This window comes from Histomonas meleagridis (genome assembly GCF_020186115.1).
Source record: "Histomonas meleagridis strain 2922-C6/04-10x chromosome Unknown contig_84, whole genome shotgun sequence".
Classification (NCBI taxonomy): domain Eukaryota; phylum Parabasalia; order Tritrichomonadida; family Dientamoebidae; genus Histomonas; species Histomonas meleagridis.
In genome coordinates this window covers 24,087-36,472 of record NW_027150920.1, presented here as the reverse complement: position 1 = coordinate 36,472, position 12,386 = coordinate 24,087, and the positions used below count along the sequence as shown (strand labels likewise).

The 12,386-nt window shown below is 32.9% G+C and overlaps 6 protein-coding genes across 6 annotated transcripts; 4 read left to right on the top strand and 2 right to left on the bottom strand.

Moving 5' to 3' along the window:
* Nucleotides 1-1,280: 1,280 nt before the first annotated feature.
* On the bottom strand, nt 1,281-2,891 carry GO595_009092 (phenylalanine--tRNA ligase alpha subunit; the record flags this gene model as incomplete). The annotated part of the gene is made up of 1 exon (XM_067922740.1): nt 1,281-2,891. One exon carries the CDS (start codon nt 2,889-2,891, stop codon nt 1,281-1,283), a length of 1,611 nt encoding a protein of 536 aa, XP_067770712.1.
* Nucleotides 2,892-3,520: 629 nt separating this feature from the next.
* On the top strand, nt 3,521-4,606 carry GO595_009091 (deoxyhypusine synthase; the record flags this gene model as incomplete). The annotated part of the gene is made up of 1 exon (XM_067922739.1): nt 3,521-4,606. The coding sequence occupies one exon, from the start codon at nt 3,521-3,523 to the stop codon at nt 4,604-4,606; it is 1,086 nt and encodes a 361-aa protein (XP_067770711.1).
* A 523-nt stretch (nt 4,607-5,129) lies between these two features.
* GO595_009090 (Calcium/calmodulin-dependent protein kinase type II subunit alpha) lies at nt 5,130-5,699 on the top strand (the record flags this gene model as incomplete). The annotated part of the gene is made up of 1 exon (XM_067922738.1): nt 5,130-5,699. One exon carries the CDS (start codon nt 5,130-5,132, stop codon nt 5,697-5,699), a length of 570 nt encoding a protein of 189 aa, XP_067770710.1.
* Nucleotides 5,700-6,093: 394 nt separating this feature from the next.
* On the top strand, nt 6,094-7,050 carry GO595_009089 (calcium/calmodulin-dependent protein kinase type II subunit alpha-like; the record flags this gene model as incomplete). Its single annotated transcript, XM_067922737.1, has 1 exon — nt 6,094-7,050. The coding sequence occupies one exon, from the start codon at nt 6,094-6,096 to the stop codon at nt 7,048-7,050; it is 957 nt and encodes a 318-aa protein (XP_067770709.1).
* Nucleotides 7,051-7,347: 297 nt separating this feature from the next.
* On the top strand, nt 7,348-8,601 carry GO595_009088 (major facilitator superfamily transporter; the record flags this gene model as incomplete). Its single annotated transcript, XM_067922736.1, has 1 exon — nt 7,348-8,601. One exon carries the CDS (start codon nt 7,348-7,350, stop codon nt 8,599-8,601), a length of 1,254 nt encoding a protein of 417 aa, XP_067770708.1.
* A 497-nt stretch (nt 8,602-9,098) lies between these two features.
* Nucleotides 9,099-12,107, bottom strand: GO595_009087 (Ubiquitin-like modifier-activating enzyme 1; the record flags this gene model as incomplete). The annotated part of the gene is made up of 1 exon (XM_067922733.1): nt 9,099-12,107. The coding sequence occupies one exon, from the start codon at nt 12,105-12,107 to the stop codon at nt 9,099-9,101; it is 3,009 nt and encodes a 1,002-aa protein (XP_067770707.1).
* Between the last annotated feature and the right edge of the window lie 279 nt (nt 12,108-12,386).

Genomic DNA, 12,386 nt, shown 5'->3' with positions numbered 1-12,386 from the left:
TAATATTTGAAAATTATTTAAGTTATTTAAAACAGCACTTGTATATGCATCTGAAAATGGTCGTACAGAAATAGTTAAATTACTTCTTGAACAAAAAGGAATTGATATCAATGATAAAGAAATTTATTTGTTTTATTTGATATTTCAAAATAATATATGAAAATTATTTAAACTATTTAAAACAGCACTTATGTATGCATCTGCAAATGGTTGTACAGAAATAGTTAAATTACTTATTGAACAAAAAAGAATTGATATTAATATCAAAAATATTTATTTGTTTTAATTAAAATTTATTTTAATTATTTGCTATTTCAAAATAATATTTGGAAATTATTCAAATTATTTAATACAGCACTTATGTGTGCAGCTGTAGGAGGTCATATAAAAATAGTTAAATTACTTCTTGAACAAAAAGGAATTGATATTAATGCTAAAAATATTTATATGTTTTAATTAAAATTTATTTTAATTATTTGCTATTTCAAAATAATATTTGGAAATTATTTAAATTATTTCAAACAGCGTTTATGTTAGCATCTTTAAGAGGTCATACAATGATAGTTAAATTACTTCTTGAACAAGAAGGAATTGATATTAATGCTAAAGATATTTTTCAGTAATTGATCAATTCATGATTAAGCATTCAGTAGTTAGAATCAAAAAAAAAAGGAATATCTAAATATTTTAAAAATTATCATAAAATAAAAATTTTGAGCATATTTTAAAAGTACTTTTACCGATATCGAATCATTGGGTTATACCAGAAATGATGTAATGTTATTGATTTTATTCAACCCAATATTATTAATAATTTACAAAAGTTACATGAAAAAGAAACAAATTTTCCAACTTTCGATATTTTTCTTTTTTACTCTTAACTTTTTTATAATTTTAAATCTATTTCTCAATGAGTTTATTTGAAAATATATTACACAAAAAAACATATATATTATATCTTATTGTTTGCTTTGCAACTCAAACAACGCGAAGCGTATTCTTGTTAATTAAATATGATCCAATTAAAAATATAATTAATGTTTATGTAATAAATAATTTTGTCATATAAATATTCAAATGGAAATGAATTAGTAAAAATATTTAAATTAATAAATGAATTTGATTTAGTAAATGTATGTGTTTGCCATGAGTATTGTGAACACTCATCAATTGGATACATTAATCTTCCTAAATGTTACTGAAATACTATTAAATGCATACGAAATTAGACATTTAATATGGACAAATAACAAATATCAAAAATATAAATTTGAGTTCGTTTAGAATGTCAAACGTGCGATCGATGCGTTTTCGATCAAATCGAATGAAACCAAAGGGCCCTCCAACTTTCTAATTTCATCTATCTTGAACTCAATCATTGTTGGCCTTTCTAATGAGCATCCCCACGCCGCGACAGTGTACTCAGGTGGGATACCCATTGGCCCCAACATTTCTGGTCTAAACATTCCTGAGTTACCGACTTCGATCCATTTTCCTAACCCCGGATGATAAGCGAAGATTTCCATTGAAGGTTCAGTGTATGGGTTATACGCTGGCTTGAACTCTATCTCTGTAAGGCCTATTCGTGAGAAGAATTCCTTAATCAAACTCATAAGGTCGGCAAGTGAAGCGCCTTTTTTAATAACTAATCCTTCGATTTGGAAGAATTCTGCAAGATGTGTTGCGTCAAGTGTCTCGTTACGATATACTCGATCGATGGAGAAATATCGACTTGGCTTCAGTACACCTGTTTTCTTATATTCGTCAGCAAGTTTCTTAAGGTAACGTGATGAAACTGCTGTCGTATGTGTGCGCATGATGTTCGTAAGAGGGACTTCTTCATCAAATTTATAGCGAAGACCAATAGAAACTCCATCACCTTTCTCGTGGACGTTTTTGACACGTTCAAAATATTCATGGTCGGAAATCTTCTTTGCATATTTCGGATCAGATATGAAAAATGTGTCTTGGATATCACGGCATGGATGTTGCTGACCTTGGAAAAGAGTATCAAAGTTCCAAAATGATGATTCAACCCAATGTGATGTATCCATTTCTTCAAATCCCATTTGAAGGAAGATTTGACGGAATTCATATCGAATACGAAGAAGTGGATGTTCATGGCCACAATCAATCTTTGCTCCCATAGCTTCAAAGTTAAGTGGTGCAAATTCAACATCCTTCCATTCACCGCTTTTAACCATTTTCTCGGTGAGTTCGGCAACAGGCTTTGGTACAAGGCTCATAGAAGGCTTGTATTTGACATCTTTGACAATGCCAAACCATTTTGTGGTGGTTGGAGCAACAAGCTTTCTACGATTAATAATTTCATCTGTGAACTTCTTGTCAACTTTAGATGAGTCCTTAACAAAAATGTTAAGCATTTCTTTGACTTTATCATGTTCAAGATTTCCTGGTAAAACACATTTGCTCTTATCAACAGTAATGTAACCATGTTGCTTGGCGTTACCAAATGCTGTTACTGTTGGATCAGGACCAGATCCTTTTTTGCCTTTCTTGTTTTTGTCATCTTGTGTTGGAATTGGCTTTGAATAACATGATGGAAGCTTCTGTGCAACAAGCTTCATTGCATCTTTAACAGATTGACCTGGGTTTTCAGAAATGATTTTACCAAAATAATATTCTGGGGTACCTTCAGTTGCATAAAGTTGACCTTCTTCAGTAAGAAAATAATCTGTTCGCGATTTGCCAACAAGTTTAATTAATTGTTTGCTTTCAAGAGAAACTAAGAATGAATGAAGATGTTGGTGATTTTCAACTAATCCTGGCTTATCATTTTGAATTTTCTTGAGAAGTTCAAGTGAATCACATTCTTCTATATCCTTTACAGCCGCAAGAATATAGTCTTCAACTTCGTTTTCGACCATCATGTGTGTGGCCCGAAGCCAACAGAAAACCTATCGGCTATCTCAAAATATGAACAAGAAAAAAATTTAAATTTCTCTTTTTTTTTTTTTGCTGTAAATTTCAAAAAAGAAATAATATAATGTTTAAACAATCATAAGGTTTATTATATTTTCACATAATTAATGTAAATTCCTCCTTTAAAAAAAAATTGAAATTATATGTCAACGAAAGAAATTGTACATACGATTTTCTTTTTATTTAAAGTCCATAATTAACTGATGAAAAAGAAATCATCTTTTTTATAGTGTTTTATATTGGGCAGAAATCTCTTCACAGAGACACATTAATTTTGTGGTGATTATTTAATAAAACACTTTATTTTTTAATAGAATTGCTGTTGGTGATTTTTAACTAATTGCAATGTTTTTTACATGGAACTACCAGTAAATGTGTTTGAATTTCAAAAAAAATTAAGCTTGAATTTAATTTCAATTATTTATTAAAAAGTTATATTGTAATTCATTCAAAAAAATTATCGATAATAAGCTATAGCTTTTTTTGAGTAATTTATCGATGACGATTAAATTTTGGTGAATTTCAAATTTATTTAACGGTCTTTGAATAGCCACGACCAATCCCGAAATTTTAATTCATGAGCGAGGCGACAAGTGCTCCAGAAATTGCGACATCATCAGTTTTTGTGGACAGCGAAGTTGTTAATTCACCTGTTTGTAAAGGTTATGAATTTGATGCAGATAAAGATATTGATTTTGATGCTTTATTCAAATCTTATCTATATACTGGTTTCCAAGCAACTAACCTTGGTCTTGCGATTGATCAAATTAATGAAATGCTTCACTTCAAATTTAAACCAGGAGAAGTTGATGAAAAAAAGATATATGGAATCGGCTGTCCAGAAGTCAAAACAAAACCACGAGAATGTAAAATTTTTATGGGTATGACATCAAACATCATCAGTTGTGGTCTAAGAGAAATTGTAAAATTTATTGTTAAGCATAAAATGGTTGATGTTATTGTTTGTTCAGCTGGAGGAATTGAAGAAGATTTAATCAAGTGCCTTGCGCCGACTCATTTAGGCCAGTTTGAGCTTGATGGTGCCAATCTTCGTAGCAGAGGTTTAAATCGTACTGGAAATCTTATAGTTCCAAACTCTAATTATTGTAAGTTCGAAGACTGGATCATGCCTATTTTCGACAAGATGCTTGAAGAACAAAAACAAGGCACCAAATGGACTCCATCGAAAATGATACATCGTCTTGGACTTGAAATCAATAACGAAGAATCTGTTTGGTATTGGGCAGCAAAAAACGACATTCATGTTTATTCGCCAGCCCTTACTGATGGATCGATTGGAGATATGTTATATTTCCATTCTTTTGAACATCCTGGTTTAATACTTGATATAGTAGCAGACATCCGTGCAATGAATGATGAAGCTGTTTGGGCAAAGAAAACAGGTACAATCATCCTTGGTGGTGGAGTTATAAAACATCATATCATGAATGCAAATCTGTACCGAAATGGAGCAGACTTTTCTGTTTATATTAATACGAGCTCTGAATACGATGGAAGTGATTCTGGAGCAAGACCAGATGAAGCTGTTTCATGGGGTAAAATAGCAACCACAGCAAAACCGGTAAAGGTTTACGCAGAGGTAACTCTTGTTCTTCCAATTATTGTTGCTCAAACATTTTATAAATTTATTCGTGAAAAATAAAAATGAATATCTTTATACTGACATCCTTTGTTCATACAAACAGAGAATTTGCCAACAAAAAATGCCTTATTATGAGGGGTGCCCTTGTTTGATTCACAATTTTTTGATAAATTTTTGGGTGACCACTTAAATTTGAAAAAAGTTTAAAACATCTTTTGCTGCACAAATGGAAGACCCCATACGGAAAACTTATTTCAATAAAGATGGAATTAAAAAAATCACATTTGTTCAAAAAATTGGAGGAGATAATGATTCATATTCAGTTGTATACAAAGCTAACTATGAAAATTCTCAAGTTGCCATAAAGCTAATAAAAAATACCCAAGACAACCTACAAACTTTCCACAATGAGTACAATGCTTTAACGATGTTTGGTAAATGTGATTACATAATTGATTTTATTGATATAATTCAATCCACAGATGCCACCTATTTGGGGATCATTACTGATTTGCAAGGTGGGAATCTTCTTGAAAATGTTGGAATTAACCAACATTTTGATGAAAAAACGGCAGCTATAATAATGTATCAACTTCTACAAGCTATAGATACTCTTCACCAGAAAGGTGTAGTTCATCGAAATATCAATTTAAACAATGTTTTGATATCAAATTATGGAAATTATCCATTTATTCGATTAACAGGTTTCTCAATAGCTGCTGATGCAACCCAATCTAATTCTATTCGACAACAACTCGGAGTTCCATTGTATTGGGCTCCTGAAATTGTTCGTAATGAAACATACTCTTATTCTGTTGACATTTGGGCTGCCGGAGTTATCATGTATTACATATTAACAGGTTTTGTTCCATTTAATCCATTTGATCAAAGTGTTATGTTTCAACAAATTGTCAATGGAATTAAAATTGATTCATTTCCATCCAATCCCCCAATTTCGAATGAAGCCAAAGACTTAATCTTAAAAATGTTGGATATAAATCCTTTTAATAGAGTAACAGCTAGAGAAGCTCTCAACCACCCATGGTTTGATAATTATGTTCCATATATCGCCTCGCAGCTCAAAAATAAAATTAGTAACTCTTATGAAGATACTGGTTTCGATGACGATGGGTATTTTCTATATGACTTTTAAAACTTTTCACTTAATAAAATTTTTCATTAATTTTATACAGAAATCTGAAGTTTGATTTCCAATGGGCAACTTTTAATGGCCATATGTAGCATAATAATTTAAATTAAAATCTGATTTACATCACAGATGAATACAAATTTAGAAATTGTTTAGATCACGCATGATTAATAATTCAGCTGGAAATTAATTTGATAATTGGGTAGAACAAAATTAAGCACCTCAACTGAATCAATGTTTGAAGCATGCTTACGCAAATTAAATCATGTCAGATTTCTTTTGTTTCTCCAGTTGGCAAATTCTCATTGGCGTTTGAGTTGATTTTGATCGTATCCTTTCAGAAATTTTTTTTTTGTGCCAAATTCTTTATTCAAAAGCACAACTTAATTCCTACAAAATGATGGAAGACCCTGCCTTCAAGGACTATTGTGATACAAATGGTTTCTTATTAACACCACGTAGCCTCAAATTTTACAAAGTTATTGGAAATATAAATGGTAATTCGTATTCAATAGTATATAAAGGCGTTTTTCTTAATTCTCAAGTTGCTGTTAAATTCATAAGAAATGACAAAGAATATGTACCTTATATCAACAATGAGATTTTTACTTTGAAGAAACTTAAGGAAATTGATAATAATTACATAATTGAGTTTCTTGCTGAAATAAAATCCATAGATGGCACATATGTTGGAATTATTACTGATTTACAAGATGGAGATCTTCTTGAAAATGTTGGGATTAACCAATATTTTGACGAAAAAATGGGATGTCAAATAATGTATCAACTTCTACATGCCATAGATGCTCTTCATCAGCAAGGTATAGTCCATAGAAACATCAATTTAAATAATGTTCTATTATCAAATTCTGGAAATTTTAATTTTATTCGATTAACAGGTTTCTCAATAGCTGCTGATGCAACCCAATCTAATTCTATTCGACAACAACTCGGAGTTCCATTGTATTGGGCTCCTGAAATTGTTCGTAATGAAACATACTCTTATTCTGTTGACATTTGGGCTGCCGGAGTTATCATGTATTACATATTAACAGGTTTTGTTCCATTTAATCCATTTGATCAAAGTGTTATGTTTCAACAAATTGTCAATGGAATTAAAATTGATTCATTTCCATCCAATCCCCCAATTTCGAATGAAGCCAAAGACTTAATCTTAAAAATGTTGGATACAAATCCTTTTAATAGAGTAACAGCTAGAGAAGCTCTCAACCACCCATGGATCAAAAATAACTATGTATCATATGATTATGATCTTAAAAGTGATCAGGCCAGGCAACATAAAAATGATAATTTTGGATTTTGGTTCCCTGAATTCCCTTATATCGACGAATAAAAATTTAAATCATAATAAGAATCATTTCTGTTTCTTTAAATTTGCTAAGTAGTCTGTAGGGCCAATTTTTTTGCCTATTCTACTTGTGGAACTCCTTCATGCGTAACATTAAGGAAAAGTGACCAAATATTACTGTCACTTTTCCCCATACAAAATATGTACGTTAAGGCAAAACACGTTAATGTACGCTTATTTTTCATCCGACAGTTTAAAGTGACACTATCACACGTTTATTGCTGTAATCAATTTTCCATTGTTATAAGTAAAGCTAGCAAAAAGTTATCATATAACATTTACATGGTGAACATTTGCAGAATTGAACTTTTCTACACACTCGTCATCTTATTCGGTTCTATTACATTTGGGCATGTTATGGCATATTTTAGCCCAGCAGAGCGTGGAATTAAAGTAGACCTGGATCTAAATGAAACCTTATTAACAGTTTTTAATACATTAGCATCCATTGGTGCCATTTTTGGTGGTAGCTTAATGAATATTTTTGTTACAAAATTCGGAAGAAAATATCCACTTTTTGTTACTGCAATTATATCTTTCATTTCCTGGCTCTGTCTTGCTATTACTCGGAAAAGTTTTTACTGGCTAGCCTTTATCGCTAGATGTATTTGTGGTGTTGCCATTGGGGCTTTCAGTCAAGTTTGTCCCATGTACATTACTGAATTAGCTCCAGATGAACTTCGTGGAGCTTTTGGTGCTATGAATCAATTAGGTGTTACAACTGGTTCATGTCTTACATATATGTGGGGTATCTTTTTTGAGTGGCGAACCATTGCCTATATTTCATTAATTCCATCAGGACTTCTAATCATTCTTATTTGGTTTGTTAAAGAATCCCCAGTATATGAGCGACAAAAGAACCAATATAATGACCTTGAAAACAACAAATCCGAATCGCTTTTCCAAAGAAAATTTATCCTTCCACTTCTAACATCCTTTTTATTAATGTTCTTCCAACAGTTCTCAGGCTGTAATGCCCTTCTATCCAACCTCGAGACGATCTTTAAGGATTCCGGCTCATCGATCAGTCCTAAAGTTGCGTCTTTCCTTGTCGGCTTAGCCGGGTTTGTATCCACTGCCATCTCGACATTCCTTGTTGAGAAGCTCGGTCGTAAGCCCTCGTGGCTTTTGTCATCCGCGAGTCAGTGCGTGCTATTAATTCTCGCTGCTGTTAACCAAAAGTTGCAACTTTCGGCAGTAATTCCCGTGATATGTCTCTTCTTGAATAACTTCGCGTTCGGTCTCGGCTTAGGCCCTATCCCATGGTTCTACATACCGGAGTTCTTCCCCGACAGCGTGCGTTCGTTGGTGTGCTCAATAATGACCGCAGTGAACTGGATCTTTGTGTCCATTGTAATGTTCGCGTGGCCATCGATGAGAGACTCAATGGGTTACTTCGGAGCATTTCTGTTCTACGCGGCCATTTTGTTGGCTTCTTCACTATTCGCAATCTTCATGCTGAAGGAAACAAAGGGGACAAAGATGGGAGGCGAAATAGATGTATCTATGATTGAAGATAATGATCATACAAATTAAAATAATTAAATTATAAGTTAAACAGAACTATGAAACCAAATGTTTATGTTTCAATCTGTTGCATAACAACATTCGGTTCGATTTATTCGGTAAAATATGGAAATTGTGCTTTGTGTTAATGTGATGTGTCTGACCGATAGGGAAATTGATTGGCAATTGAGCAACAAACGATTGTTCCCCATTCAATTTTTGAATACACATTAGTAGTGCTGAGCTATCCAATGCTTATAAATATAATTCCATAAAAAAAATTATTAATTGCTTTGTGATAACCAAACACTTTCATTGAAATAATATATTTATATAAAAATATATTGGGGTAACGATTAAAATTATTAATATAGCACTATCTACACAAGATACAACAAAAATTTATGTTTGATGAGACACAGCAAATTGCCGTCGTTCATTATGTACAAATAAATCAAAACAGTGAAAGAGTTCAATCATTAGCACACAGCGTATACTACAAAGTGAATTGCTGAAATGTTTCATCTTTATTTAACCCTAAGGAGGAACGGCGGTGTTTCCACGTCGACATCGTTCTCATCGATACATGCGGCGTCGATTCTTATGAACTTCTGGCCTTCCTTCAGCGGCTCCTGGTTGAAGTCGCTCACCAAAATTTCGGATATTTTCCTGTTGAGTCTTTCCTGTGCCTTTTTAGTATCGAACGAAGCGTATAGGAGACCTCTTCCGACAGATATCATATCGACAATGAGTGAATACTTCTCTTTAACAGCGTCAATGAATTGTTGCAATGTTAAATCTCCTTCGATAACCCATTTATCCCATAATGTATATTTGATACCATTAGCAGCGCAAGTGAATTCTTGGCATTTAATTGGTTCACTTAAAGAGAACATATCAATTGCGAGGTTAATTGAGCCGAATCTAAATTCTTCAATTGGTTTCTTATCGAGTGAATGAACTTTATACATTTCTAATGCTACAAGACCACAAATCATTGCAGTAGTCGTAGCAATTGCTGGAATGATCTTTCCGGCGATTCTCTTAATTTCGAGTTTATCAATTGGTGTAATTTGATAATTGATTGCACGAATATTCGCAGCTGCTGCAATGAAGTCCATATGGCCATTAGAGTCATCATCTTTTTCGAATTCTTCTGGATAAAGTTTAAGGTTTTGACCTAAAATAGGTTTAATTTCATTGACAAGTGTATCAATTTCATCGACATTTGATGGAAGTTCAGGTTCTTTTTGTTCATTGTTATCATCATCTAAAACGATCTTAGCTGAACTTGGTTTCCATGGAGCTACTTCGAATTGTGCTGCACGCTCTGGAATGTTAACATTTGCATCTGGTTGAATTCCATAAATTCGTGCGCGGATTATTGATGCAGCTATAACAAACTCAGAATGATATTGATTATTAGGGTCGAATTCTGATGGTGTCGGATAACGCTTTGAACCTGTCCAAAATGGTAAACCTTCTTTAGTTACTGCATCTTCAGGGAATTGATTTTGTAAATCTCTAATTTTATAATTAAATAATTCTTCAAACTTATTACGCGCCCATTTAATACAATCATCGAAATTCTCACATTTGTTAGTGATGAACATTTCTTTAGCTGCTTCTAATGTAGCTATAAGTGTTGCAGGTTCTGCATTACGCATTTTGTCAATATAATTTGGATCTGTTAATAATGAATTAACTGATTGTGGTTGTTGTTCAAATAATCCTCCAAATACATCACGTGCCCACATACATGTATGGTCTATACATGATGGGAAATTATGTAATGTGCACATTGGGATACCTTTTTCTGGTGGATCTGGTTGTGAGCCATAACTTTCAGTCATGTCTGGCATAATGATTTGGTAATGTGCTTTAGGTCCTAATGTACCACTTTCTAATAATGGCTTACGATAGAAGACACATTGTTGATCAGAGTATAAACGTGTTTGAACATTATCTAATGCATTACATACACCACTTAATGCTTCATAAAAGTCATCATTATATATGGCTGCTGTCTCAGGGCCAATTCTATTTTGTTGTGGTTCTATCCTTAATTCATTATTCATTGCTAATACTGCAGTTGCTGCTGCATCTGATTTCATTTTACCAATGTCAGAATTACGGAATAAGAATTGTCGATTTAAGTTGGATCGTTCAATGTTATCCATATCTGTTAAAAAGACTTTTCCATTTCCTTTTGTCGCTACGCCCATCAATGCCCAATTCTTAAGTTGTTCACATCCTAATGCGCCAGCACCAATCATAAAGTAGCGAAGGTTTTGCATGACTTCTTGTTGTTCATTACCAAAGACTAATCGATATGGATCATAACGATCATTTTGTGGTACATATTTAATTTCTTTTGGTAATGATTCAACATATCCAACACCCATAAATTGTTTAAGTGGTGTAAACTTACCAGAAACTGCTTTAAGGACTTCTTGACCTGCAATACCTCCAAATGTCGCACATGTAGGTGATATAACTGCTGTCGATTCACGTGCAAATTCAGTTAAAAGTTTTTCATCAATTTCTTCAACAAGTTTAACCTCATCATTGATTTCTTTGGCACATTGAAGAAGATCTTCCGCTGATACTTCGGGCGTGTCAAGATTGCTCTTCTCCATATGTCGTTGTGATGCTAAAAATGCTAATATAACTTGTTGATCTCGGCCAAATGCACAGAAATCAAAAATTTGGATGTTCTCTGGGTTCTTAACAGCTTCTTTAAGTGGTTGGAACTTCATTACAAGTGGTTTGATGACTTGATTACCATAACCACTTCGATGAACACATGTGTATTTGCCAAAATTACGTGTGTCACCAATTGAAAAATGACGGCAATCAATGACTTTGACTGGAAATTCTTTGCCATTGAGCTCTGTCATGCCTTCAACTTCTTCAAACCTGACATAATCGCCTTCACCTAAACCATGTTGTGCATCTTCATCAATTGTAACAACACCATTTTCAGAATTGGTAATCATTGAGATCAAAAATCGTGTTGGTTGTTCACCTGTTGGATCATTAACAACAAATTCTTCACCAAAATCATCGAAAACATATCCGAAAACACCACGTGTTTCAGTAAGAATAAGTTTGATTCCGTTTTGATGACAAAATTCGGCAATTCTTTGTATTTCTGATTCTTTATGATAATCAGTAATGACAATGCAATTATAATTTTTAAGGAAAGAATCTGTGAGCTCATCTGTTTTGGCACAAACAGTAACATAATCATTTAAACTTGTTAAACTACTTAAACATGCTAAAGCACGGTTTTGTCCAATTGATGATTCTTTTAAGTAAAAGTTTGATGCAAGATCACTGAGTTGACAATTCTTACGGTCATGGATTGTGACATTTTTGACACCTGCAAGAATAACATTCTTGGCAATTTCAACACCAAGACCACCCATACCTGAAATTAATACAGATGAAGCAGCAAGTTTTTTCATTGCATCAACGCCAAGAACATAAATTTGGCGGCTATAGAGATTTTCATCAATAACTGGTTCTGTCATCCTAAAAATGACTTGGCCAATTAAGGAACGGTTTATGGGAGCCAAAAAGTGACTTTTTGATGATATTTGTGATAATTTCTGCCAATTTTCGTTTTTGATATTTCTCGAAAAGATTTTCGTTCAAAAAGTTATGTTTTGATGAAGTGACTAAGAAAAAAAAGAAGGTTATGTTTACATTAAGATAAAGACAACTACAGATTTATGAATATCACTCTTAATATATTTTTAATTTTGAACGTGTCAATGATGATAACTTTAGTTTTAATGAAAAAGATCGAT